Below are 24,662 nucleotides of genomic sequence, written 5' to 3' on the forward strand. Positions count from 1 at the left end.
ACAATGGCCAATAAGTATTTAGATACAACAGATAAGCAGAGATTGGAGTATATTCTGCACTTGTACGCCATTTTCGTTTGATCATTTATAACAATTTGCTCAAATAAAGGGACCCCCTGCAATGTCATGCACATCCCAGGTGGGAAACCACTGCTGTTATGGATCACCCTAAGAGTGACCGATATCGCCATGTGAAGCAAAACCTTTCTTCATCCTGTGTCACACTGAGATGTCCTGCATTATACACTACAGTATCGCCTTTAAAGCACTTATGGGCTGTTCTATCTTAAAACTAAAGTGTTGTCAGAATGATCAGTTTAAAAGTGAAGTCTAAAGAAGAACTAAGAATAGTTCAACTTTCTTAGACGTTACATTTTTAAACCAAAGCTGATGAATTCAATATGAAAATATTGATTGTCAGACAACTTTGTCAACAGGGCCAATCATAACCACGTGAACATTCTGACATATGAACACTGTCCATGTCCACAACTTGCACAGACAGTTGCAGCAACAGCAAACACGGCAAACTCAGTGGTTGGAATTATTATTACAAAACTGGACAAATATCATTAAGCAAGATTTGTTACAATTGTTTTTGTTATATTCCTCGTTAATGTTGACAGGTAGGAAATGTTAAAGATGGTTTCGGCTTCAAGTAAAAAGGCAAATAATATTCATACCGGTGTTCATGGCACATCCCATGCATCTCAAAGCTAGTGTTGGATTCAGGGACTAACCTGACACAAAAACAGCACAGCTCGTCTGTCAGTTGTAACTACAGCCAATCACGCGATTCATTTTCCTGGCCTATGTGAACAAGGCATTGGATAAAAGGAGGAATTATGCAAAATAAACTTTTACAGCTCTTTCCTGCGGTCCAACGATGTTCTCTCAACAAAAACATGCCCGGAGCTATGTTTTGAGCCACTCGCACATCTTTTGAGTAATCTTTTGAATCTTCCGCGGTGGCTATTCTTTGCTGTGTGACGACCACTCCCAAAAACCTCCTCCTCTTCTCAAAAACCTCCTCCTGAGGTTCGAAGTATCTAGGAAATGCTTTCCTCTTGATTTCTTACCTCTCAACATCACTTCACTACAGCTACTAAAGCCGAGCAGCGCATTTCTTTTTCTTTATTGAAACAGCAAAGTAGAGCAAGAGGAGGAGGTATGGGGAGAGGGGCTTATGAAAAGCTTGTGTGGGGGATCAGGAAGTGAAATAGTTTGATATTTTGTTTTATATCAGTATTGTATTTTCTAACCAACAAAGAGTAAGATAGTGATAAAGATGTGTTTGACATTATAAACCCTCTCTTCTGAAGTTGGAGATGCTGTAGAAGAAGACGACTCTATAAGTACTAGGACGTTTCCATCATGAGTATATCCTCTGTTTCAGCATTGTCCTCCATTGTCCATTTGACTGAATTTGTCCATAGTCCATGTTTCATTGAGCACTCTGCCACCTGATCAAAGAAAAACACACAAAAGCACACACAAGTATTTTAAACAAATAAATAGAAACTGAATAATAGAAAAGATGCTTCGTTTTAGACTTAATGACAACATTCAGGTGATGACTATGAAGCCAAACATGAGAAAGAGAGCAGGCTCAGTTGCATTCTTACACTGCCCTTGACAAATTCAAGATTACCAAATGTGTTTTGACGGCTTTCTTTAAGCAGAGGGAAAAAACTGAGGACATACTATAAATCTTGTCCTCAGGAAGCGGAAAGAGGTTTCATGATATGCATTGGAGGGACAAGGATGAGAAAGTATTAATCGTAGTGAAGCTCTTGTGATCAGAATGTGACATTCAGAAGAAGCTTCAGTGAATAGAAGTGAAACGTCCTCAACTCAACCAAACCCAGTCCAGTCAACGACTTAAAGCTGTAGTATCAACCACCTCCGACTTTCAAACCGTGAAAGTCGAAGGTGGTTGAGTACAATCTCTCAGCTGTTGCCTAAATGCATTTCTATCTATCACAGACCCTTCCACATCCCGATTGTTCACATGAGTTAATCAAACGCTCGTCTCAGCCGGAGTTTATAGCGACACAGAGTCGAGACGTGAACATGTCTGACCGTCAATGCTAACAACGTGCTAATTCTAGCCTTTGACTTCCTGGTTTGCGCTGGAGGAAAATGCGTTTATTATGTACTGTAGATCTATGGTCCCAAAATAAGTTTGCTCTACTACAACACAAATAATTTGATTACCACAGCTTTAAGCTTCACTACAATGAGTAGCAGCAAACGTAATTTCAGAATGACCAAGTAACGCAATGCTGCTCTAATCAAACTAATAACCACAAAGATTAATGAAAAACAATCAAACACGACTTACCGACTGTAAAGAGTTCACAAATTCTTTGGAGTCACTTCTCTGCTGTTCAACATTATTTTGGGAGTTTTCCTTACACTTGACAGCATAATCCTGAATTCGTAGTTTAAAGGCCTCTAATTCAGAATGGAAGACTTCCTGATAGATGTGACTTCCTTCCTGTGTAACAAATTCATGCGAATCATTCATTGTATTCAACTGATTAACTTGTAAGATTTGGTTAAAACATCTCAACTGTCATACTTTGGCTTTATGAAAAAACTGCCTAAAGCAGCCCCGAGGATCCTGCTGATAGTTTGAAGCCATCTCCAGGATAAACTGCATGACCACAGCTTGGTGGGCCACCTGCTCCATTAGTGCTTCTTTCTATAGAACGAAGGGATATTGATAACTTAAAAGTTTGAATTTTCATAAACTAAAAACTTAAAAGGAGTTAACACCAAAAATATACAGTGCAGTGTGTGTTAATGCAAAGAGCATTAAGGTAAGACAAAAACTGTGTTAGAACGTTTAGAAATGTCAATGTTAGAATTATCAAGAGCCAAACCATGTTTAGTTTATAATGAAACAACTAGAAAAGTAAAAATAAAAGTGAAATCGTTACCCCATCCTGTTGTAATGTGATACACCACAGAATCAAAAAGTTTGCAGTTTCTTCACAAATAAGCTGAGGCATGTCTGAAAGAAAACGTTGGCTATCGTCCCATCTCCGCAACATACCTAAAAACAAAGGACACCACTTAAGTCATTGTTCCATGTTTGTGTAGGCTCTCAGTCACCCAGGAATATTCCACTGTAGTAGAGATTCTAAAATATCATCGACTGGACAGGGTTGATAAGTGGTCCTCAGCCTGCTTGAGCACAGATTTCATAATTTGTTACATGATGAAACCACCGGATGCAGATAATGTTTCTCAGGCAGGGTCTGTGAAATGCGTCGAGCTGACGGATGGATGAGTTATTCTGTTGTCATTGTTTTAATTGAATGTTTATGTTGTCGTTTTGTACTATGTGCTTTGCTGAATTTGCCAAATAGTTCAAAAAGGTCTGTCTTGCAAATGAGACACAGAGTCTCAAGAGACAAACCTGTAAAAATAAAGGATAATAATAATAATGAAGAAGTGGAGGGTCCAGTCGATGATCTTTGAAAATCTCTACTTTTATATTGTTCCATGTTTCAGAATGATGCACCCACACTGTTTTATACCACACTACCCACAATGCCTTGTAATAAAATAATAATAATCATAATCCCTAAAGTTTCTCTCACCAAAATGTTTAACCTCCTGTTCGTACTTTTGGACAAACGTTTCGCTGTTCTCCTGCTCCTTCTCAACATTTCGAATTGGATGTTGGACATTAATAATGCTCTGGGGAGAAAAGAAAACATAATGTGCTAAAAATAAGTGGATTCCAACACATTTAAAACATGTCACTCACCTTATCAAAAACATCCCAGCTTGCAGACACTCCTAAGACGGGGCTACAGGTGGGCTCAAGACCCCCCAACATGCTCTCCTTACGCTGCCATTCCTGCTCCGTGTGTGAGAGCTCACTTGGACAGGCTGAAGTTCGAGCTCTTTCCTGCTCTAAAGACTCTGAGCTGTGGACACCTAGAGAACCCAGTTGATCTTGGGCCTCAGCCAGTCGCCAGCCAGACAAGATGGAGGCCTTCATACAGTGCTGCTGGTTCTGGCAAAGTGATGTCATAGCACTGTCCACTAGGTGCGAGGTTTGTGACTGCTGTTGAATGAAGATAAAAGAAAGATATTCTGTTATAACATTATAAATATTATATTGTTTTATCCTCATAATAATGTTTATTATTACTCTGACTATTATTATGACTGATTATTATCATCATATCGTCATCTTTATAAAAATGTTGGTGGGGCAGCAGATTGATCAACACATGAGAGACAAAACGCATTATAGCAAAGGGCTAATTATAATAATAATCTATTTCAACAAGACACAGGAATGAACAAGAACAGAAAACAGTTGCTGTTATCCTGAGAATCATGTTGCTAAATCCATGCACAGATCCATTATATCCAGTCACCGACTCCAACATGAAAAAAACAGTGAAGTTTATGGTCGGGTGGTCCGAGCAAATTCGGGACTTCAATTATCAGGACCTGTATGATAGATTCTAGCTAAACAAATCTCTTTTCTCACTGATAACATAACATGAGAGCATGCACTCGACTTAGCTTTTCTGTTTATATGAAAACAACAGAGTTTACCTGCTGACTACCCTGGGCATGGTTTAATCCATCTGTGGCAGACGATTCTTCCTCTGGAAAAACTGGACGTCCTTTGCCTACCCACTCCATTACTGCTGTTGTGGCAACTAGCAGCTAGTTAGCTTGTGCCAACGCTAGGCTACAATCATAATCTACAACACTAGCAACCGACTGGGAAAACTGTAAGCCGTTCTTTTATAGGTACAGATGTAACATTTGAACAACTCACATGGACATGTTCTAGACTCTAATGAGTCTAGCCCCGTAAATAGCATGGCATTGGTTATCAAAACATGTCCCAAAGAGACTTAGGGCTTTTTTTAAGAGATGACATACGAACCACGTGGTACACCCAACTTTAGCCAATGGCCAGTTGGCCACGTGATTTCCTAGGAGGTCGTTTGTGCACGAAAATTCTGGATATTTCTTTTGTGTGACTGTTTTTATATTAGTACTATTTAATCCATGTACTTCTCAGTGCCTTACCAAAATCAAATGAGTGTTTACAGAAAGTAGTTACTAAAAAGCTAAACCGATGTCAACAGCTCAGTGCAAAGACAAGAAAAGGTGAAGCTTATGAACCTCCACATCATGAAACCTAAGGTTTAGTGTTTTTAATGTTTTTTTCTTCTTCTTCAATTTAGCTTTGTCGCTACACGACTGGTCAGAACGTCAGAACCTATTGGCTCAATAATCCCACAGTACTGTCTTGCAGGCGCAATGGCGGTTGTGTCGGTTCAGTCACATGTAGTATTCATCAGTATTTATAATATTAACTGTCAATAATGTTATGTAGGTTCTCTCTCGAATTCAAATCGGGAATAGGTGTTTGAGTCTTAAACCTACCATTAGTGTGTGATGAGCTTGTAGAGAGACACTGTGTGTTTTGGAGATTTTACAAAGGGAAAATTTAGCCTAACAATCCCGGCAGTGGTTACCCATGTTGTTGCCTATTGTCGTAACGTTAAATGTCTTGAAAGTTGGTAAGTTATTCGCATGGACCTATTATAATATATATTCGTTTTTGGTTGGAATAATGTCTTGATAAAACACTTAAATGAATGTGGAAACAAACACAATAACGACGCAGTATTGCGTTTTCTTTAAATTCTGAGGCTCTTGCTTATGAGTTTATGGTTATCGTACGTAGGTAGCTTTTGACGTGACAGCTACGTGCAGTTAGCGAGCTTCTAAATGGTCTTAACCATGGTGTTGGCAATGTGTATTAAAAGAAGTCAGAATAGTCTGGTTTGTGTTTTGTTTTTACTCTGGTGGTCACATTAAGTCACCGCGTGAGGGGGATGTAGTACCATCTTTTAGGTACAGAAGTACTGACCATGGATGTTGGTAGAGACTGTCAACCCTCCGGGTAAAGAAACAGTAGTTTTTACATGGATTTAGGAGATTAAATTCTGCGCATCTTCAAAAAGTAAAATGTTCCAGGCTACTTAAAAGTTCCACGTAGAAACGCTTCATGTCCCACATTTTTGGCTGGTGACGATCTGGTCAGTCAAACCATTTTAACGTTTGGACAAATGACTCTTACTACTATGCACCCAGTTAAGTTTTTGTATTTACTTTTGTACTTACTCATTCAACAGACCTAAGAGCAGCTACTAGCGAATGAAGAATGAGCCGTGCCCATTTGGATGCAGCAGGTTTGTTCTATATACAGTAATTTTCACATTTTGACTTTAGACTATGTTGTTCACAAAGCACAGTTTTCCTCAAACACAAATACACCTTCGAAGTGGCTATAATGGATATACATCTTCACTGAATTATAAAAGGAGAGAAGTAGTTCATGGGCCAAACCCCAAAATCTGGCATATTGGTACCACCCAAGGTGGCAAGGCTATCAATGACTTTTAAGTAGCTCCATAGCTGAGCTTTATATTTTGGTATGATCATAGTTTTCAGCTCTTGAGGTGTACCACCCTCATGTTGAAAAAGTCACTTTTGACACTGGTCCATATTTTGGTTTATGCCATTTCCAGTCCATCAGATAAGTGAGTAAGTAAGGTCTTTATTTGTCATTGTACAACACCGAAATTGGGTGCAGTTGTTTGTCCTGAGCCACTGCAACTGAGTGCGCCACCATCATGGGCCAACCTGACCTGCATGTTTTTGGAGGTAAGGGAAACCGTAGCTCCCGGAGGAAACCTGGCTAGCTGCCTTGAGTCTCCTCTGATCCTCTGAAACTGTGCCCCGCCTCCTGGGTTTGTCCATGTTTCAGAGCGTGGCGTCCTGCACTGGTCAGCTCCGCCACCTCCTCCTTTTATTTCCTCCTGCGCAGCTCCCTCCGCCCCACAACAGTCTTTCACCATCTTCTTCTTGTTTGTCCCTTCCTACTTTCCTCTTGTGATGCCTCCATTGTGCTGCAGGTGTGAAAAAATGTCCTCATGTTTGAGTCTGAGGAGCACGGCATTTGTCACAGAGTAGTAAATTTGAGCTCAAACTAAACATGAAAATCTTCTTAACAGTGATACCAAATACAGTGGTGTAAATCATGATCTAATGGACCGGAAACCAAAATATGGACCAGTGTCAAAAGTGACTTTTTCAACATGGGGTGGTACACTTCAAGAGCTGAAAGCTATAATAAAGCTGTAACTCTGAAAAGCTATCATACCAAAATATAAAGCTCAGATATGAACCTACTTAAAAATCATTGATTGCCTTTACCACCTTGGGTGGTACCAATATCTGGTCTGGCCCATGGACTAAAGTGTTTGTGGAATGTGGGGGCATTTTTCTAGTGCAGTTGAGCTACTTTCACAAGCACTGCCAAACTTCTCCGGTGGCTGTAGTGACACCAAATGCCCTATTTAGACACTTGATCTTTGTGTTTCTTTTATTTTAGCAGCTGCCTGGCAACGAGCTGTTAGACCTGCCCCTTGATCTAATCTTTGTTGAAATTTACAGAAAATGAACGTGACTGGGGAATGCTGTTTAAGTGTATCGCAAGTTTTGCTGGAGCATTACTTCGATTCCCATTGTAATGAAAACTGTTTTCAGTTCGTCATTTTACAGACTAAGATCTAGTTGTTTATACTGTAGTATTTTAACTTTCTTCATTAGACCACTAAGAAACTAGACTAGACTAGACTCAAAAAGTGGAGAAGTTTTTTGGCTTGTTGTATGTGTATTTTGTTGTACCATTGCGCAAATTGTATGTGTATATTTTAGAGAGGGATCTATACTTCTTGTAAAGCCCAATTTTAACTTCAGAGTGCTTTCCAAATATTGAATATTAAACAGAATAATAATTTGGAAATAAAAAATAAGACTAAAATGAAACAGACAAACAGACAAACAGACAGTCCAGCAGCTGGTGGATAATTGTCCCTAAGCGTCCCATGTCCTTAAACCGTCCTTCTTGGCAAAGGAACAACTCCAGTTCAGAAAAAAAAAAACTCAGAATAATCAACCTCTCTCTTTTTTTTTTTTGTAAATTCACTTACTAATTATGGCATAGATTGTACATTTTTTTAGTCTTACTGCTAAAAAAAAGAAAAAAAGTCAGTCGGACAATGTAAAGGAAAATCACACAATACAATTCAAGTCACCAATGCCAAGAGAGGGAAAGGCCTTTTGGTCTACTTTCCCAGACTATGCGTCAGGAAGGCTGTTTTTTTTTTTTTTTTTTTTTTTACACCATGACCACCACATAGTCCTTTCCTGAGGAAATCCGAGACAGAATTGACAGAGGCTGCTGCCGGGAGGGTGAGAAGAACAGGAAAACTAGCCCTGGGAAGGAGGGGAGGGTGGATAGATGGGGGGCTGATACATGAAACTCCCTCCACATGCATTAGCTTTGATGATTAGTCAGTGAAACCCAAGGGCATGTACCTAGGTATTAAAGTCTGTAAATGTAGCCTCTAAAGCCCTCCATGTAAAAAAAACAATAAAAGAAAACAACAACTATATTTTATGCAGCACTAATGCGGAGTTCCCTGTTGGCTGATGTCACAAATTGGCAGCCTCTCTTCAGTCAGTCTACCCCATTGCTGCTGTGGCTAGCTTACCATCACCAGCTATGGAGTGAATGAATAATAATAAATTGTAAAATGACTTTGAGTGTCTGGAAAGGTACTCCTGGTTGGGGTATGGGGGTAAAAATTAACAACTCAAGGGGTACGTGAGACAAAAAAGATTGGGAACCACTAGACAAAACATTATTATTAGCAGTATTATGACTATCCCTGTATGTTGGCTGCGCCGCTCTGCCACTTAAGCTATTGAGAAATAATCATCTGCTCATGTGTGTCAAATTGATGAGAAGATTGAGAGGTTCAGGAAACTTAATTTTATTTCCTCTCTGAATTTATTTCTGTAGTAAGACCGGTCACAGAGAGGTGGTGAAGTGTTTGATTGCTCGACAGGTTTGTAGAGTTCAAAGTTCAGATTGAAACCCTGCCTCATCTGTGCGCGCAGGTCTTGACCCCGCCGCGCTGAAGGACCAACTGTTTGAGCTATGGACCCAGAAAGATCTGACGACGGTGAGAGTCACTTTTACACCTCGGTTCCTCATACTACCTTGTGTGTGCCTAAGATGGAGAGAGGTGGTGTATCCAAGAGAACAGGAACCTGGATACCAGCATGTTAAAAAGTGTGCGTATGTGTGTGAGTCTGCGTGTCTGCTAATGAGGAAACCAGAGTGTCTGTCCGTAGGAAGGAAGGAATTTGTGCTGCACTGAATGAACTTGAGATCTATGTGAGGAGGATATTCGGTGGACGACATCTGTTTTGCGAATCAAGGCACGGCGCGTTCTCACACAGATTTTATTTTATGGTGTAGGAAGTTTCAAATTTGTCCAGTTTTTGGTATACATTTGGTGGGCTCCAGAAATGTCACAGCATGATAGTGTTTCTAATGGTGTGTTCATCTGGTGCTGCTCTGGAAGCCACCTTCAAACCAATTATAAAAAGCCACTGTCAGACATATGGCAGTTTGTCCCTTTTGTTGTATTGCCACTTTGACACAATTTTGTGTCTAGAGCCACCATTTGATGACCTTTGCAATAAAACGAGTACAATATTCTGTAATTTTAAGATAACAGAATATTTTTCATTCAAATATTACTTGCAGTTGTTAATCATTTACTATTTTTACTTCATATTCTCTGGTACACCTTCAATCAACATTCCCAAGACATTTAATTTTTTGCTCTCTGCCCCACACAGCTACATATGGCTGCGCTTCAGGGATTTTCAAAACTCGACAATGCCCTGGAGGCTGTCCTAACCATCCTGGAGAGCTGTCCTGGCAAACAAAAAGGCAGGAGCCTCACCCTTGGAATGCAGATCCTGATGGAATTCCAGATATGGATGAAAGAACATCCTCAGGTAGACACTCAAACGCTGTCCATTGACAAAACTAATTCATTGATGAATTGAAACCACACCATGGATTTGAAAGAATAAGAAGTTGTTTGAATCAACAGCGAGCTAAGATTCAGAGCAATGGGGTTCTATGGGGTCTGAGTACCTTTTGCCACTGTAAAGTTTTCCTTTTCAATTTTCAGTTTATCTGTTTTTTATGTATTGTATGTAAATTTATGATTCAAAGGTAATGGCTTTTGGACACGCTCTTGGAGGTTCATTTACCAAGCCTTTGCTCATGTGCAAGACGAGCAGCACGTGCAAAAGGGGATCATCTTATCTTCATTCATTTCTTTCTTTATTTTAAGATGCATTGTGGAACTTTTCACGTGAGGGGAAAAAAAGGTTTAATTGGTGCGTAGTTGACCTTTCAGTGACCTAGCGCCTGAATGAGTGGTTTGCATGGTGCATTTTCTTTCCATTATAGTGGCTACTATAACGCCCCAGGATCAATAGTTTTTAAAGTTTCTGGTTTTCACTGCTGACAGACTCTTTCACCAGAAAACCTACAAAACAATTGATCCTGGAGAGTTGTAGAGGCACTCGCTATTGTAGATTACACTTGCTATTTAGTGTCTAGATGACTCCCTTAGTGATTGAAAAAGGCCCCACACAGCTACGACTGAACTTGACTTTATGTCACACATTAGGACCAAATGTGCTGGGATTGTGGGAGAAGAGTCCCTTTACATTCATTTCTAAGCTCATTTTAGCCTTAGGATCTAACAACCTACTTTATAGGGCTCATTGTCCTGAGAACCCCCAAAAAATGTAAACACAAACAACTTTTCCATCATGTAAAAACCTTTTGTAATTGAGAATAAATATTAGTAGAACCAACATCATTTGAACATGTGTTCCTCACCTGGAGACACAAATATATGGTAATGTTTATGAACTATTTGCCAAAAAGTGATTCCTACCCTGTCCTTAAATATTAGACAGCTACACAATCAAGATGTCCAAAAAACCCTGAAAAAACTGTATATTTCTCTCTCTCCAGGTGAGCTTGAGTTCCCTGCCTGAGCAACAAGCACTGTCCCTGCAGCGGCGCGCATTGAGCCTGCTTACAGAAACACAGCCTAAGTTCATGGAAGCTCTTATCACCATTTACCAGCTCAGCTCTGTGGATCCATCAATACTCCGACTCCAGATTATTCGGCTGCAAGCGCTCAACAGCCACAAAGAGGTGATTGTGTGGGATTCCACTAGAAAGTTGATTAGACAATTATAAAACTAATCCAACCCAATTGTGTCGTTCAAAGGCGGCTGCTATTGCTATTAAACTGATGTTGCAGAATGAGCTAAGTATGGAGGAGGTAAGGTCAACCTGTAAGTTTTCTATGGCGGGTTTAGACATGTAGTCACCTCTTTTTATTTTTATATTTTTAACCATTATTGCATTCTCATACCAAAATCATACTACTATTAATTACCCAACAATTATGCATTCAAAACAGAAATTTGAGAAGTTTTGAAAACAAAATGGAGAAAGGAAAAAGCACATTTTCATACCATACAACCACAGACCCAGTCCATTGTTCTCAAACATTATTGTTTTTGAACTTTCATAACAGTTTGGATCTGTGTATGAATGATGTATATTATTAGTCGCTGTATATACTAATAATCAGACTTCAACATGATAGGAATAAATAGAGAGGCATGAATTCTTCTCTAACCTACTGTATCTCTATCAGTGTAACTGTATTGTCCCATCGTCTTTTAATAGATGTGCATACCTCTCATCTTGCAAGACAAGTTGTCGCTGGCAGAGTCTTACGTCCAAGGCCATAAACACCTCGAACAGGCTCTTGTCACTCTGCTGGACTCCTGGTGCCACCCCAACTTTGACGTGTACCAAATAAACAAGTACAGTCCAAGTGTGAATTTGTCACATAATGCTATCATCATTTCTGACAAATGTGTTTCCTGGTTATCACCACTTGTCCGTTGATTCAGGCAGTTTCCTCGGCTCTCAATCTCCAGACATCACATGGGAGCAATTCAACCCAAGATGTTGACAAAACATGTCTTAAGACTTGTGGAGAAGTACAATGTTGATCAAGGTGAGTGTGTTTCTCCTGGTTACACGAACTATGAAAGCAAAAAATATATCATTCATTTTATATTTTATTTATTTATACAGCACTGTGTCCTAATGCTTTATACAAGAGGAAGCTGGACTCTTTACGGTACCTAATGTACAAGGCGTATGTCGAGGTAAATGATCACAAGCTAATTTCCAACTGCAGTTCTTAGGCTGGCATGCACACTGTTTGATACAGTTATCCTATTCATCAATAGAGTCAGAGCCGGTGCTGGCCCTTCTGGTGCCCTAAGCAAAAATCCACACGGGGCCCCTACAGTACACATCCCATGGCTATTCGAGGAAGAACTCATTTATGGTCAAAAACAGTTCCACTGTGCAGTAGTGCAGGGCAGAAGTGGAACATAATGACCTCAATTCAGGCCCTGCCCCTATGTGAGAGAACCACTAACCACTAAGCCACTGTCAGACTTGGATTTAGGAGTCTATTTCCCCCACTTTTTAAAATGGTAAATGGCAAATGGTTCACATTCTCTCACCTCTGGTCCCTGACCCACAGCTTGGGAACCGCTGATTTAAAGCTAACTAAAACCTGCACCTGACGATTATTTCTGTCTTACCACTGAGAATAAGCCTGACAGTAATTCGATTTAGACTGTGCACATGCAGAGAACCGGAGTTACTGTAAGTAACTGCACCCATCAGAACCATGTGGATTCAACCCCTCTGAGACAAAAAGGCCACGTAGAACGGCTTAACTCAAGTCTATTCGCCAAACTACTGTCCTGATTCTCCGTTAGAGACAATAATAAGATAGTTTAAATGAGAGTGTGGCTGATACAGCTCTGAGTCCGCACAGAGAAAACATGAGAACAGCGCCTGGGAGACATGCAGCCGCGAAGGAGGTGAGGCGAGACAGACAGCCAAGCGGGACGCGAAGGGGAGAAGCACTCGTGCCTTGGGAGTGACATGGGGAAGGCAGTAGGTCGCTCCTGCTCATCCACTTCACCAGAGTCCTCCGTTTTGGTGTTATATGCGGCAAAGTAGGCGGAGAGTGAGTGAGCGCTGTGAGAGAACCTGTCGCCGTAACAACGTGTTGTTTAATAAGTGAAACCGTTTGCATATAGGAAATAAACAGCTCTGAATACAGTGCATGCAATAATGTTTCTTAATAACACACTATAAAAATCCATCAATATCATTACCTTCTAAAATACACAAAAATAGCATTCATCTCTAAATTACAAACCTTAAACAAATTGTAAAACCTTTTTAGTTAGCTGTATTGATGCGTTGCGAAAATCATGGATGTTTTGAACCAATCCAACCCATAAAAGTCACCTTATTTAGTAAGTAAGAAAACCATCTCTTAAGAAAACCATTTTCTTCCAGAATGGTATGACAGAGGAGAACTGGAGGGATCATGTGCAGGTAAGGTTTAGTACTGCATTAATTTGTTAATATTGGAAACCTCTTAATTGTGATATGTGTGGTGGTTTCTTAAGTTTGTCATTGGAGATAACTTGGAGCTTCAGATTCAGTTGGTGGAGATGTTGGTGAGATATAGTAGTCTTCGCAAAGCAGCTCAGTGGTCCATGAGATACAACATCCCTCGGGCGCGGTTACCCTGCGCTGTTTGGGCAACTCAGCAGACACTACCTCAACATCTACAGTGAGTTTTCTCTTTCTACACCAAATGTAGTTATGGGCAAAACACAGTCTGCATGTTTTAGCTACATTTGATGAGGAACATTGGTTCTCAAATGAGGGTAGGTACCAACCAGGGGGTCACAAGGCACTGAGCTGGGGGTCCCAAGATAATATTTGTCTTTTCAATATAGAGAATTTCAAAATAATCAACAAATTGAATCCATCTTGCTCTGTCAAGGCAAAATATATTATTGTTTCCCCTTTATGTACCATCTTCCAGTCAGGAACTCCTCAACGACCCAACCCCAAATGAAGACTGGGTGCCATCTCCTTCTCATTGTGAAAGGTTTTACCAGGTCCCCCTCACCAGAGACAAGGTTCTGTTCGTAGACACCCAAGACGCTCTGCAAAGATGCCAGACTATATTATTAAAGGTACAAAGCAGAGCAAGGAGATTGGAAGTGTGTGCAGAGACTCCTTACTCCTTGATAATTATAGTGGATTTATTATTATATATATACATTTTTCTCTGTCTTCTGAAACCTCCAGGAAGGCGCTGTAGTGGGAGTGGATATGGAGTGGCAACCAACATTCGGTTGTGTCTCATCTCAGCAAGTTGCCCTGATTCAGCTTGCAGTTTCTGAACAAGTTTTCTTAATAGACCTTTGTGTAAAAAGTTTTTGTCAGCATCCAGACACCATCAATTTTATTAGGACGCTTTTTTCTCAACCAAATGTTCTTAAACTAGGTAAGACCTGCAAGTTTACAAAAGCCAAATTGTATGTAACTGGCTTTACCAATGATGCTTCTGTCTTTTGTCTATTGCCTTTCAGCGTATGGTATGTCAGGGGACCTCAAGTGTCTCTTTGCCACCTGGCAGCAGTTAATAGATGAGCCGCTTAAAATGAGAGGGGTGTTGGATCTTCTCAATGTTCACCAAAAGGTAACAACCACCCAGACTGTGCTCCATTACAAAGTGATTTGAAGTTAGTAAGTAAGTAGAATGTCGTTATAATATACAGTTCAAATAACAATGATGATGAAAATAGTAATGTGCTGAGTGAGTTGACACTTTTTATTTAAACAGCATCTGCCCATTTAAAATGTAACTTTGAATATATAAGAAATGGGAACATTTATTCTGTTTTTAATGACATGGGCAGATCCAGCGTAGTAAGACTAAGCGGATACAGAATGGCCCTAAAGAGGTGCTGGTGGGAGAGAACTCACCTGAGAAGGGCCTCAGTCTGCTCGTGCAGCAGGTTCTGGGACATCCTCTGGACAAGACGGAACAGATGTCCAACTGGGAGAAACGGCCACTACGTGTTAACCAAATTAGATATGCAGGTGAGTCCTGCGTAGGTTTCCTCCAGGCACTACGGTTTCCCCTACCACTAAAAACATGTACAATAGGCCAGGATGAATGATGTGTGTGTGAATGCATGGAGGTGGTCAGAGGGACCGTTGGTGCAGATGTGTGCAGTCACGACAGCGTTTCTGTCAGTCTCCCCTAGGGGAAACTGAACACCGGTGTGGAGTGAATGTACAATTGTCTCATGTAAAGCACTTTGTGAATAAAGTTCTTCTTTTAATGTATGCTCTGTCATACAGTGACCGCATGACAGCTGGTATCTGGACTTCTCACTTCTGTGTTAAAGCTGGGGTACCTGACTTTTTGTTGTTGTAGAGTAGATTTATTTTGGCCACCTCAGAGTATGTAATAAACACAGCAAAACACAGACCTTGTTGCAAGGTCAGGTTTTACTTAGCGATGGAAGATAGAAGTAGAATCTAAATTATTTTTTATTTGGGGGATTGTGAGAGCTAGAAACAGGTTTGGAACAAAACCAAAAATGTCACTGTTTGAAAAGAAAAAATCAGGTACCCCAGCATTAAGCCTTTAGAACTTTCTCATCCTGGACAAAAGTGCACTATAATTTGTATCACGCTCTCTTATCCCTCTTGTCCCTTTAGTGGCTGATGCTTACTGTCTGCTAGATGTATACTATGTCCTCTCGAGCAGGCCAGCAGAATTTGGGCTACCAGCAGACTTACTCAGCATCTCTGCAAGTCAGACAGAGAAGGTCAAAGAGAAGAAACAAAAGAATAAACAAGACTGCAGCAAAGAGGTCAATAACTACTGCAAGTATATACTATAGTTTATTTCATAGGCAATATAGTGCAATAAAGGAACAGGCCACTGTTTTTTCCATATTGAGATATGTTCTTACCTGAGCTTAGACGAGTTGATGCGTACCTGTCTGGTCTTTGTGCGTGCCCTCACTCACGCAAAATGACCAAAGATGTCTTTAGCATTTGGCCTCTCCTAATGTATTCCTTTGGCCCCAAACTGGGTGAAGTTAGAAGTGACCACGCTCTTCCACGAGCACACACAAAGACCAGACAGGTACCAATATCAACTCGTCTAAGCTCAGGTAAGATCATATCTCAGTATGGAAAAAACGGTGACCTGTTCCTTTAAAACCAACATGCACTGTTTGTAATGTTGACCATACCTCAGCACAATTTACTGCCTTAAGTGTGAATCTCAAAAATATCCAATTATTTTCTTTCTGGAGGCAACATTTTATGTGTGTTGACGCATTAACTTTCAGGTTCCGTATTCAGATTTGTGATAAGCTGAAAGCCTGGAAATAAAGACCTGATATGCATTTGACCAAGACTCCTCAGCAATGCCTTTAGCTCCAGGGTGCTGCTGTTGTGTAGATCCCCCTTTGCTTTGACCTCCCTTCACTACGGTGCCAGTGAAAAGAAAATCCCCCTGTGGGGATCACTTAAGTATCGCATTATTGTCTCTCTCCATTTAGGAATGTCATGGGGCTCAAAAGGTCAGCTCCCCCAGTCCTGCGATGGAGAAAGGCCTCCTGTGTGGTGAGCAGCCCTGTGAAGACCTCCCCCCTGTGCCCCCGCAACAGTTACGGGTCGTGTGTGACAACATGCTTCAGGGGCTTGGGAGGTACCTGCGCTGCTTAGGAGTAGATGTGGTTATCCTGGAGAACACTGATGACCATAAGAAAGCAGCAGAGGTTTGTAAATGCGAGAAATAGCTAAAATAAATAACTAAATATTTTAGACACAGGACAATTATAATATATTTAGGCTGACCATATGTCCTTAAAAATGTGGGACAGTCTTGAATTAAAGGATTTCTTCCCGGATCCCAAATCTAGCTCAAACTGTTCCAAAAATGATCGCAGTCCCAGATCAGCAGTAGTTAAGGAGCACTCACTGGCGCACAGTGACGCTTTGCCCTGCATCTCGGTCTGCAAACCTGTCCTATGGGCTACGAACACGGCATGAGCCATATCTGCAGATACACAATACAGGCTTTTTGATCCAGGACTGTGACTGATAGATATTGCAGTACTTTGAGGACAAAGACGAGAGCAGCAGTAAAGAGGCAAGAAAGAACTCCAAATGTGGCAGTGCTGGAAGTTATCTCTCCTTCTCTCAGCCGCTCTGAGTTTCTGTCTTGGTACTTTACTCATTGTGCTCGTTGTTGTGTGGCCTTTCCTGTCCTGAACATCAACCTGCCATGGGACTACTGATGGAAATTAGCTATTGTGGCTATCTCTGGCATATTTACATTGTGGACTTTAAGGACTCATGTGAATTAATATGCACTGTCCCATCTTATATAAATAAGTAAAAATAAACCCTACGATATATTGTATTGGTGATTAGAAGAAAATACACTTAAAACACTCCTACTCATGTTAAAGGCTTTAAAAGAGCTATGATGCACCTCGCTTTATGTAGATGGGCGGCAAGAATGTACATGCTCGTCGTCGCGGTGTACAATTCCCCCCACCTCGGACCCTGTCCTGAAATTTCAGGCCATGTAATCTGGTCCCCCTAAATTGTTGAAAGTAAATATACTGTATGTATGTATATATATATATATATATTTCGGACACTTGCTGGCCGCAAGTCAGACCTGTTCCCAGTGCGTGTTGGTCTCCGCCAGGGCTGCCCTTTGTCACCAGTTCTGTTCATTATTTTTATGGACAGAATTTTTAGCCGCAGCCTGGGGCTTGAGGGTGTCCGGTTTGGGAACCTCAGGATCTCATCTCTGCTATTTGCAGATGATGTTGTTCTGTTGGCTTCATCAAATCAGGACCTTCAGTGTGCACTGGGGCGGTTTTTAGCAGAGTGTTAAGCGGCCGGAATGAGGATCAGCACATTCAAATCCGAGGCCATGGTTCTCCACCGGAAGAAGAAGTAGGAGTAGGAGTTCAAGTATCTCGGAGTCTTGTTCATGAGCCTGCAAATGCCTTGGGATCCCCCAGAACAGCTGGAGGAGGTGTGCATGTATAGGGAAGTTTGAGAAAATAAATGGATGGATGGATGGATGGATAATTCTGTATTCATATTTTTGGATTGAATATGTGGAGAAAATGTATGCAAATTATATTTCTTTGAATTTCTTTTTTTTCCATTTATGTGTATCAGTTAGCACATCAGGAAAGCCGTGTCATACTCACTTGTGGACAACCTTACCAAAGTGTAAGTACATGTTCAGCATTATCATCCATCTTGACTTCTAAAAACAATGTTTTTACAAAGCTTTTTATTCTTTCTTAGTTGCGGTCGCAGGTGGGCGAGGGTCGCTGTCTCTTAATGGACTGTACGGAGAAGGCAAGAGACCAGGCTGTTCGAATCCTCCGACACTTCAATGTCAGGCCCACCCCCAGTGATGTATTCAGCCGCTGTCAGGTACCGGTACTTGGTATTGTTATTTTTCTGAATAGAAAACCTTAGGAAAATCAACACAAAAGTTTGAAGTCTGTCACAACAAAACATGCAGGAAATAATTGTCAAAAAATGGAGAAGTAAAATGATTGCTGTGTGTGTGAAAACGGAAACCACTTCAGTTTCTCTATTTGTAAGAACTGACAACAATAAGCGCTGCAGGCAATAATTCTGTGGTTTGAAAACACTGCTGAGTTGATTGAATATTTACATCATGAGAAACAGGATTGTGGTCACTGTAGAGCATTGTGTGAGAAGCAATAAAAAGGGGAAGAAATGAGTGGGGCTTTTTAAAGATAGCTATCACTTTAGAATCCTGAGAAAAACTGAGACTCTAAAATTATGGAGCATGAAACATGCCTCATGAGATGAACATTGGTAAAATTCTCATACCTGCAAGCAGGAACCTTTCATCTCTAAATGACAGTTCCACTAAGGACAAAAACAGAAACGCATAACCATTTACATGTATTGTTTTTTTGTACAAGAAATTTCTTTGCATACTGTAGATACAGCTACTCTTGCATTTACTTCTCACAGAGTAAGGTTTTTAAAAATAGTCTGATGACCTCATTGCTCTCATAGTTCTTTGAAACTAAGTTCTATAGAAGCTGGAGTGAAAGCACCTTTTTTAACAAGTACCATTTCCTCAATGACACAAACTCTTGTCTGGCTCTAAGATACTCTCTAAAGGAGCGCTGCTGCATTCATCACAGTCCTACTTAGTGAGACGTGTGAATTTTGAGCACTTGTTTGCTGGGTATCCATCAGTGCAGAATTTACAGTGGCCTGACCTGTGCATTTCACCATGGGTGGCTGTTTAGAGAAACCTGTGTGTGCTCCAATGGCCTGTTAGTTTTTGTGTGTGGCAGTGGAGGGAAAAGGGGTTTCTCTCTTCCGGGACAGTTTCAAACTTGGGTGTTCTGTTCTGCTCCCTCTTGAGAGGGAGGAGTGGGGAGGCTCAGTAGTGTCAAGACTAGGTCCATTTGTCTCTTGAAACAAAATGCCATCTCATTTGGACCACCTTGTATCCTGTCTCATGAGAAGGATGAGGGACGCATTCCCCAATGACCAATAACCAAATGGTAGTGACCGTTTATTATCCACTTTCGGTTAACTTTAAAGGTGCTGTGTTAAATATTATGGGAAAAGAAATAAACAATGTATTTGCTGTTTTGTTTATGCAATTCTTGAAGTGTTAAAAACTGAAATTGTTGTAAATAATTGAGTGTAGATTTGCACGTCACCAATTCTTTTTGGGAAGACTCGTTATAGCTCAATATCTGTATCACAGGAAGCCACAACATATCACAAAATATGACTGAGAGTGCAGTTATTTTTGTTTCCGTCAACATAGAATAGCCCTTAATTGGTTTATGGCACAATTCCTTGAGTGTGGCCGCTCTTTGTTGACAGCCATCTCTGTGTGTAGGTGATGAATAGATCACCAACGTCTTGGCAAACCATAGTTTCATGTGAGTGAGTGTAGTGGTAGGTTTCCAGCTCAGGTAAATAATACTAAAAGTTGAATTGGCCTGATTTGTGTTTGAGTGCCTGGGGAAAGAGGAGTCTCACCCTGGGGGCAGTTCTGTGGCCCACCCAGGCGAAGTTAACCCCTTTGTTATTGGATTGTAAAGCTCTCTGATTCGCATTGGATGGGTAAGTTCATGCTCACAGTGAACGCATGAGGAAAGAGAAGTAGCAAAAGACAAGAGCAGAGGTGATAAACCGGAGACGTTTGTGTAAGGACCGCAGAGGGAAGGGGTTAATATTTGTGTCTGCGAATCAATAGGCCACACAGATTTTGGAAGCTTAGGAATGTGTCTCCACCGCGGACACCCCAAGCGGGAAGCGAACTGTAGAAGGGCCCCCTGTTTGTCAGTCTTCTGCTTCTGCATACTTGCATACTTAGTTTCGTTTTTTTAACGCCAATCCGGCTGAAAATATTTTCGATTAGGACAGACCTTTTCAAACTCAGGACTTGGGTCTGGATGTGGACCTCAAGGTTATTTGGTCTGGACCCTGGTGGCACCTCTGCGCTGGGGATTTTATTGCCATTGCAGAGCTTGTTGCGTTACCATAAGTGCAGTTGCAGCTTTAGCCTGTAGGGGCAGCGTATAGAGAGGTGCACAGTCTGCAGGAATTGCAGGCATAAGTAGCGGCCGCTCCCTTTAAACACAATAAGCTAACAATAAGCTCTTAATGTCCCGTCGAGATTATTGACTTAAAATTATTGCGAAAAGGTAGTATTATAATTTATATATAATCGACCACCCTTGACTGATCATAGAGCTGTTTTACTGCTAATGAATAGCTCTCTTTTGAAATCTAGTGATGTAATATCGACAGACTACTCCAATTTCACTGACATAAAGCTCAGCAGGATGTTTTGTTTGAGAATAATTGGAAGCTTTTCAAATTTGAAACTGGTGAGAAAATATAGCAGTGATCTGGTTAAATCTAAATGGAAATATAAAGAAAAGGTTATTTTTGAAAAAAACAAATCCAAAACCTAGTCATAGTGAATGTGCATTCTCAACAGTGAATGTTCAGCGTCAGAGTGATGTAGAAATCAGTCCAATGGGCACATCCTGGATCTGCAGGGGCTTCAGGAGGAACAAACAGTGCCATGTCTCTCATGAGAAAACAAAATCCAATATTGTGCATCTTTTTGCTGTTAAAATGTTAAAATGCACTCTTATCATTTAATTAAAATGTTTAAAATGTTTACAGTTTTAGTGAAATGAGCACAGGATGCATTTTTTGGACCTTTGACTTCTGTGAATTTGATTTTTCTGACCTTTTGATTTAAAGTTTGAGAACCTCTGGATTAGGAGATAGTACTGATTTATGCTGCATGTTTGAAACCAGAAAGTATTTATGCCAAAGGTAACACCAGGTTTGAAAATATAGAGCAGCCGTGTCAAATCACACATGCAGTTTTGTCACTTGCAGCTACTGTAGGTAAATGATACAGTTGAGAACTAGTTTAGTATGCGTGTTTGACCCTAGGCTGTTGTGCCTCGTGATATGCTTTGTTGTGAGGTTGCGGAAAATAAAGTATTCCTCCTTTTAGTTTTCATATGATTCAATGATCAGATTAAGTGTTCAGTATACTCTATTATTTCATACCAGCACAACAATATTCCAGGTTTAGGCTAGAAACTGCCTTTTTGTTGTTGTAGCAAATGTATTTTTGTTACCTTGCGAGCAAGCTGAATTCTCACGTTATTTGTGAGTTTACAAACATGAGAATCCATCTTGAACCACTCCCGCCTTCCGCCACCACAGAGTATGCTGTTTACACAGCAAAAAAACAAATCTTCTTGCATTGTCTTTACCAGCATTTTTATTGAGCAATGAAAGAAGAATAGAAGTAGAATCTAAATTAGCACATTTTATTTTGGGGGTGGTCCACCATTTTTCACTTTGCCACCACTCAAAGCTGTACAGGAGAATGAACGTGCATGTAATTGTGGTGCAGGAGGGATTGTGAGAGCTAGAAACTAATTTGGGCCAAAACATAAAATCCGGCTCACCAGCTTTAAGTAAAAAAGTTAAATATTGTCTGTGTAACCTGTTTGTTTATCATTATAATTGACATAATGCATGTGGGAAGATTTACTGATGGTGATGCAATCTGATCTGCTTTGACTGTATATTTACCATCCACACTTTCCCTAGAATAGACCATTACTTTACAACTCAAAACTTCTTTGTTATATCTGTCTCTGTCCCCCTCCGGATAGGGTAACAGGCACGCACACTCCGGTTTAGACTTAGACACTATTGCAGCAAAATCGCTGGTTCCCACGCACCAGACTACTGGGGAAGTGAAAACAAGAGCAACAGGAACTGCCACACCGTGAGAGGGAGGGGTGTTTTTGTGTGTGGGGGGTGGGGGGTTGTTTCACATGATCTAATAATAAGAATTCAACACCATATATCAATATTGTGAAAGGGCTCAGACACTTAAAGTTACCCTTATCTATATGCTACAAAACAGGACTCAAAACCAACGCACATCATCGTACATCAGTATTTATTGGATGCTTTATTTTACATTTCAAAATTGTTCCCACAGCTGTATTTGGCTCATGCTCTTCTACTACTATTCACCACACTGACAAATAAAGAGTCCACTTTGTGCCTCCCGCTGTTTTCCTTTTTCTCCTGGGTCTGCAGATATGACTAGAAGCGACACAGAGAAAGGGGAAAGGGGGACATGGCCGGGAGGGGGGCATTCCTCAGGCACGCCAAGACATTCCTAGGAAAACCATTCCAAATATTTCCCACTGTGTGCGGTGAGGGTTCTGCGTCTCCTGTTATGCACGAAAAGTTGGCTTGAGAAAGTGAACTTGATGCTTGGAAGTGCTGTCTGAACCATGTCTTCACTTGTCTACGACTAGTTGTGGTTTGCTTGTTCATCTCTCTGCTGTTTTTCCATTGGCAGGCGACATGCTGTCTCTGTAGCAGTTGTCTGGGGAGCCCCATCAGGAAAGGCTATTGTCATTGTTTCACACCACTGTTTGTGAAGGACTCTGCAAGTACATCATGACCATGAAATTCCCATGCTCCTGTACAGTTTTCCCGCTCTGAAACTGAATTATCTCATTGACCCTTATTTCACCTGTGGGGATCCAAACACCATTCTTTAAACATTTTCTAGAACAATACATTTTAATTGCCATTACTCCATTATAATTCTGTCAACTTGTTGGGACCAAAGTAACACAAGTTTATTTGTAGAGCACAATTCATACACAAGGCAATTGAAAGTGCTTCACAGAAGGCATTTACCATGTTTATTATTGACTCTGGGAACCACCATGAGGCCACCCCCGGAAGTTCTCAGGACCCTAGACAGTTCATATGGCCCTAATATGTCAGAGATGTACTTTGGTGCCTAACCATGAAAAGACTTGTTGCAGAGCTGTTTTAAATTCTATTCTCTGAGTGACAGGAAGCCAGTGCAGAGACCGGAGCACTGGACTAATATGGTCGTATTTCCTGGTTCTTGTCAGCATGGATTAGTCGCTCAAAGTCTGGTTTAGAGAGTATACCTCTGAACTTAGCAATGCTTTTAGATGGTAAAAAACTGCTGGAGTAATTATTTTGATGTGGCTGTTTGAGTTCAGGTCCGAGTCCATGATTACTCCTAGGTTTTTAATCTGATCTTTTGGTTTGAGAGATGGAGACTCTAGGTGACTGATAACACTTTCTCTTTGTTTCTTTGGTCTAGTCAAGTTGTTTATTCCAAAAGGTTTGACAAAGTGGTTTGGAATAAACACCAAGTTGTTTATTCCAAGTTGTTTATTTAAATTGGAGCTGGTGCACTGATCCTGGAACATTGTAGACATTTCTTTTTTGAAAGATGAAATTCACACAAATGAAGTGAGTTTAAAGTTTGCTGTAAATGATTCCAGTCGTTAGAAGCAGAACTGAAATGAGAATTGACCAAAGGATGTGCGAACTTTGGGAACAGAGAGGTTTGAGTAACTACTGGAGCGAAGTTATGGATGTTTAACAGAGAGGTGAGGTATGGGGGGAGGTTAACCGTAAGAATTTTAGAAGCCACGGTTTACCGCTTAAATTTCTTGCACTGCGTGTCCTGGTTTCTCAGACGCAGGTAAACATCATATCCAGATTACTGTCATAACCAGGATATGCCTAATAACACTCGAGCACATGTAAACACACTCTGAGACACAGTTCCCAATTTCAACAAAGTCCAAAGCTCAGGTCCAGCAGAACCAAAACTGCATCGATGCCCAGGTGGATTTCATTTGTCACCTTGTTCAGAGCTGTCTCAGTGCTGTGGTGGGGCCTAAAGCCTGACTGGAAACACAGTGTTAGACAGCAGAAAGTAAGTGAGCTGTTGATATACAACTATCTCCAGGACTTTACCCAAGAATGGCAGGATTGATATGTGCTGGTTGTGGTACTGTGACCACTGTTTCTTTTGTTTTTAATTGGCCTGGGACGGACTCTGACGTTTTGGCTACCCCCGTGTTGGAAATCTTAGCTATAGATATACAGGCAATATAACACAATTAAATGAAACAGTAGGTTATCTTAAACATATCTAGAATTTGCTTTTTTAGTACAACATACTGATGTTCCTCTGAGGAGAGGCAATAGCACAAATGTATAGAGTTAAATGTTAAAGCAATAACTCACCAAGCATCTGGTTTTGAAAAATCATTCTTACTCTATT

The 24,662-nt window shown here is 40.7% G+C and overlaps 2 protein-coding genes across 2 annotated transcripts in view; one reads left to right on the top strand and one right to left on the bottom strand.

Moving 5' to 3' along the window:
- Positions 1-383: 383 nt before the first annotated feature.
- Positions 384-4,922, bottom strand: cdc37l1 (cell division cycle 37-like 1). Its single transcript, XM_079551714.1, has 7 exons — positions 4,588-4,922; positions 3,782-4,084; positions 3,612-3,711; positions 2,946-3,061; positions 2,585-2,707; positions 2,345-2,500; positions 384-1,463 (listed from the first exon to the last, which is right to left on the bottom strand). The coding sequence occupies exons 1-7, from the start codon at positions 4,675-4,677 to the stop codon at positions 1,359-1,361; spliced, it is 993 nt and encodes a 330-aa protein (XP_079407840.1). The 5' UTR covers positions 4,678-4,922; the 3' UTR covers positions 384-1,358.
- Positions 4,923-9,026: 4,104 nt separating this feature from the next.
- The window catches only part of exd3 (exonuclease 3'-5' domain containing 3), a 35,496-nt gene continuing 19,860 nt past the window's right edge, over positions 9,027-24,662 (top strand). The window contains exons 1-17 of the mRNA XM_079582588.1: positions 9,027-9,089; positions 9,775-9,936; positions 10,976-11,161; positions 11,238-11,291; positions 11,705-11,844; positions 11,935-12,041; positions 12,122-12,195; positions 13,415-13,453; positions 13,528-13,694; positions 13,953-14,106; positions 14,222-14,420; positions 14,506-14,615; positions 14,836-15,019; positions 15,647-15,801; positions 16,501-16,719; positions 18,146-18,199; positions 18,278-18,409. Of these exons, the coding sequence (XP_079438714.1) occupies positions 9,781-9,936; positions 10,976-11,161; positions 11,238-11,291; positions 11,705-11,844; positions 11,935-12,041; positions 12,122-12,195; positions 13,415-13,453; positions 13,528-13,694; positions 13,953-14,106; positions 14,222-14,420; positions 14,506-14,615; positions 14,836-15,019; positions 15,647-15,801; positions 16,501-16,719; positions 18,146-18,199; positions 18,278-18,409 (2,130 nt within the window). The 5' untranslated portion in view covers positions 9,027-9,089; positions 9,775-9,780. The remainder of the gene's footprint in view (positions 9,090-9,774; positions 9,937-10,975; positions 11,162-11,237; positions 11,292-11,704; positions 11,845-11,934; positions 12,042-12,121; positions 12,196-13,414; positions 13,454-13,527; positions 13,695-13,952; positions 14,107-14,221; positions 14,421-14,505; positions 14,616-14,835; positions 15,020-15,646; positions 15,802-16,500; positions 16,720-18,145; positions 18,200-18,277; positions 18,410-24,662) is intronic.

The sequence above is a fragment of the Gobius niger genome (genome assembly GCF_951799975.1).
Source record: "Gobius niger genome assembly, chromosome: 2".
In the NCBI taxonomy this organism is placed as follows: Eukaryota; Metazoa; Chordata; class Actinopteri; order Gobiiformes; family Gobiidae; genus Gobius; species Gobius niger.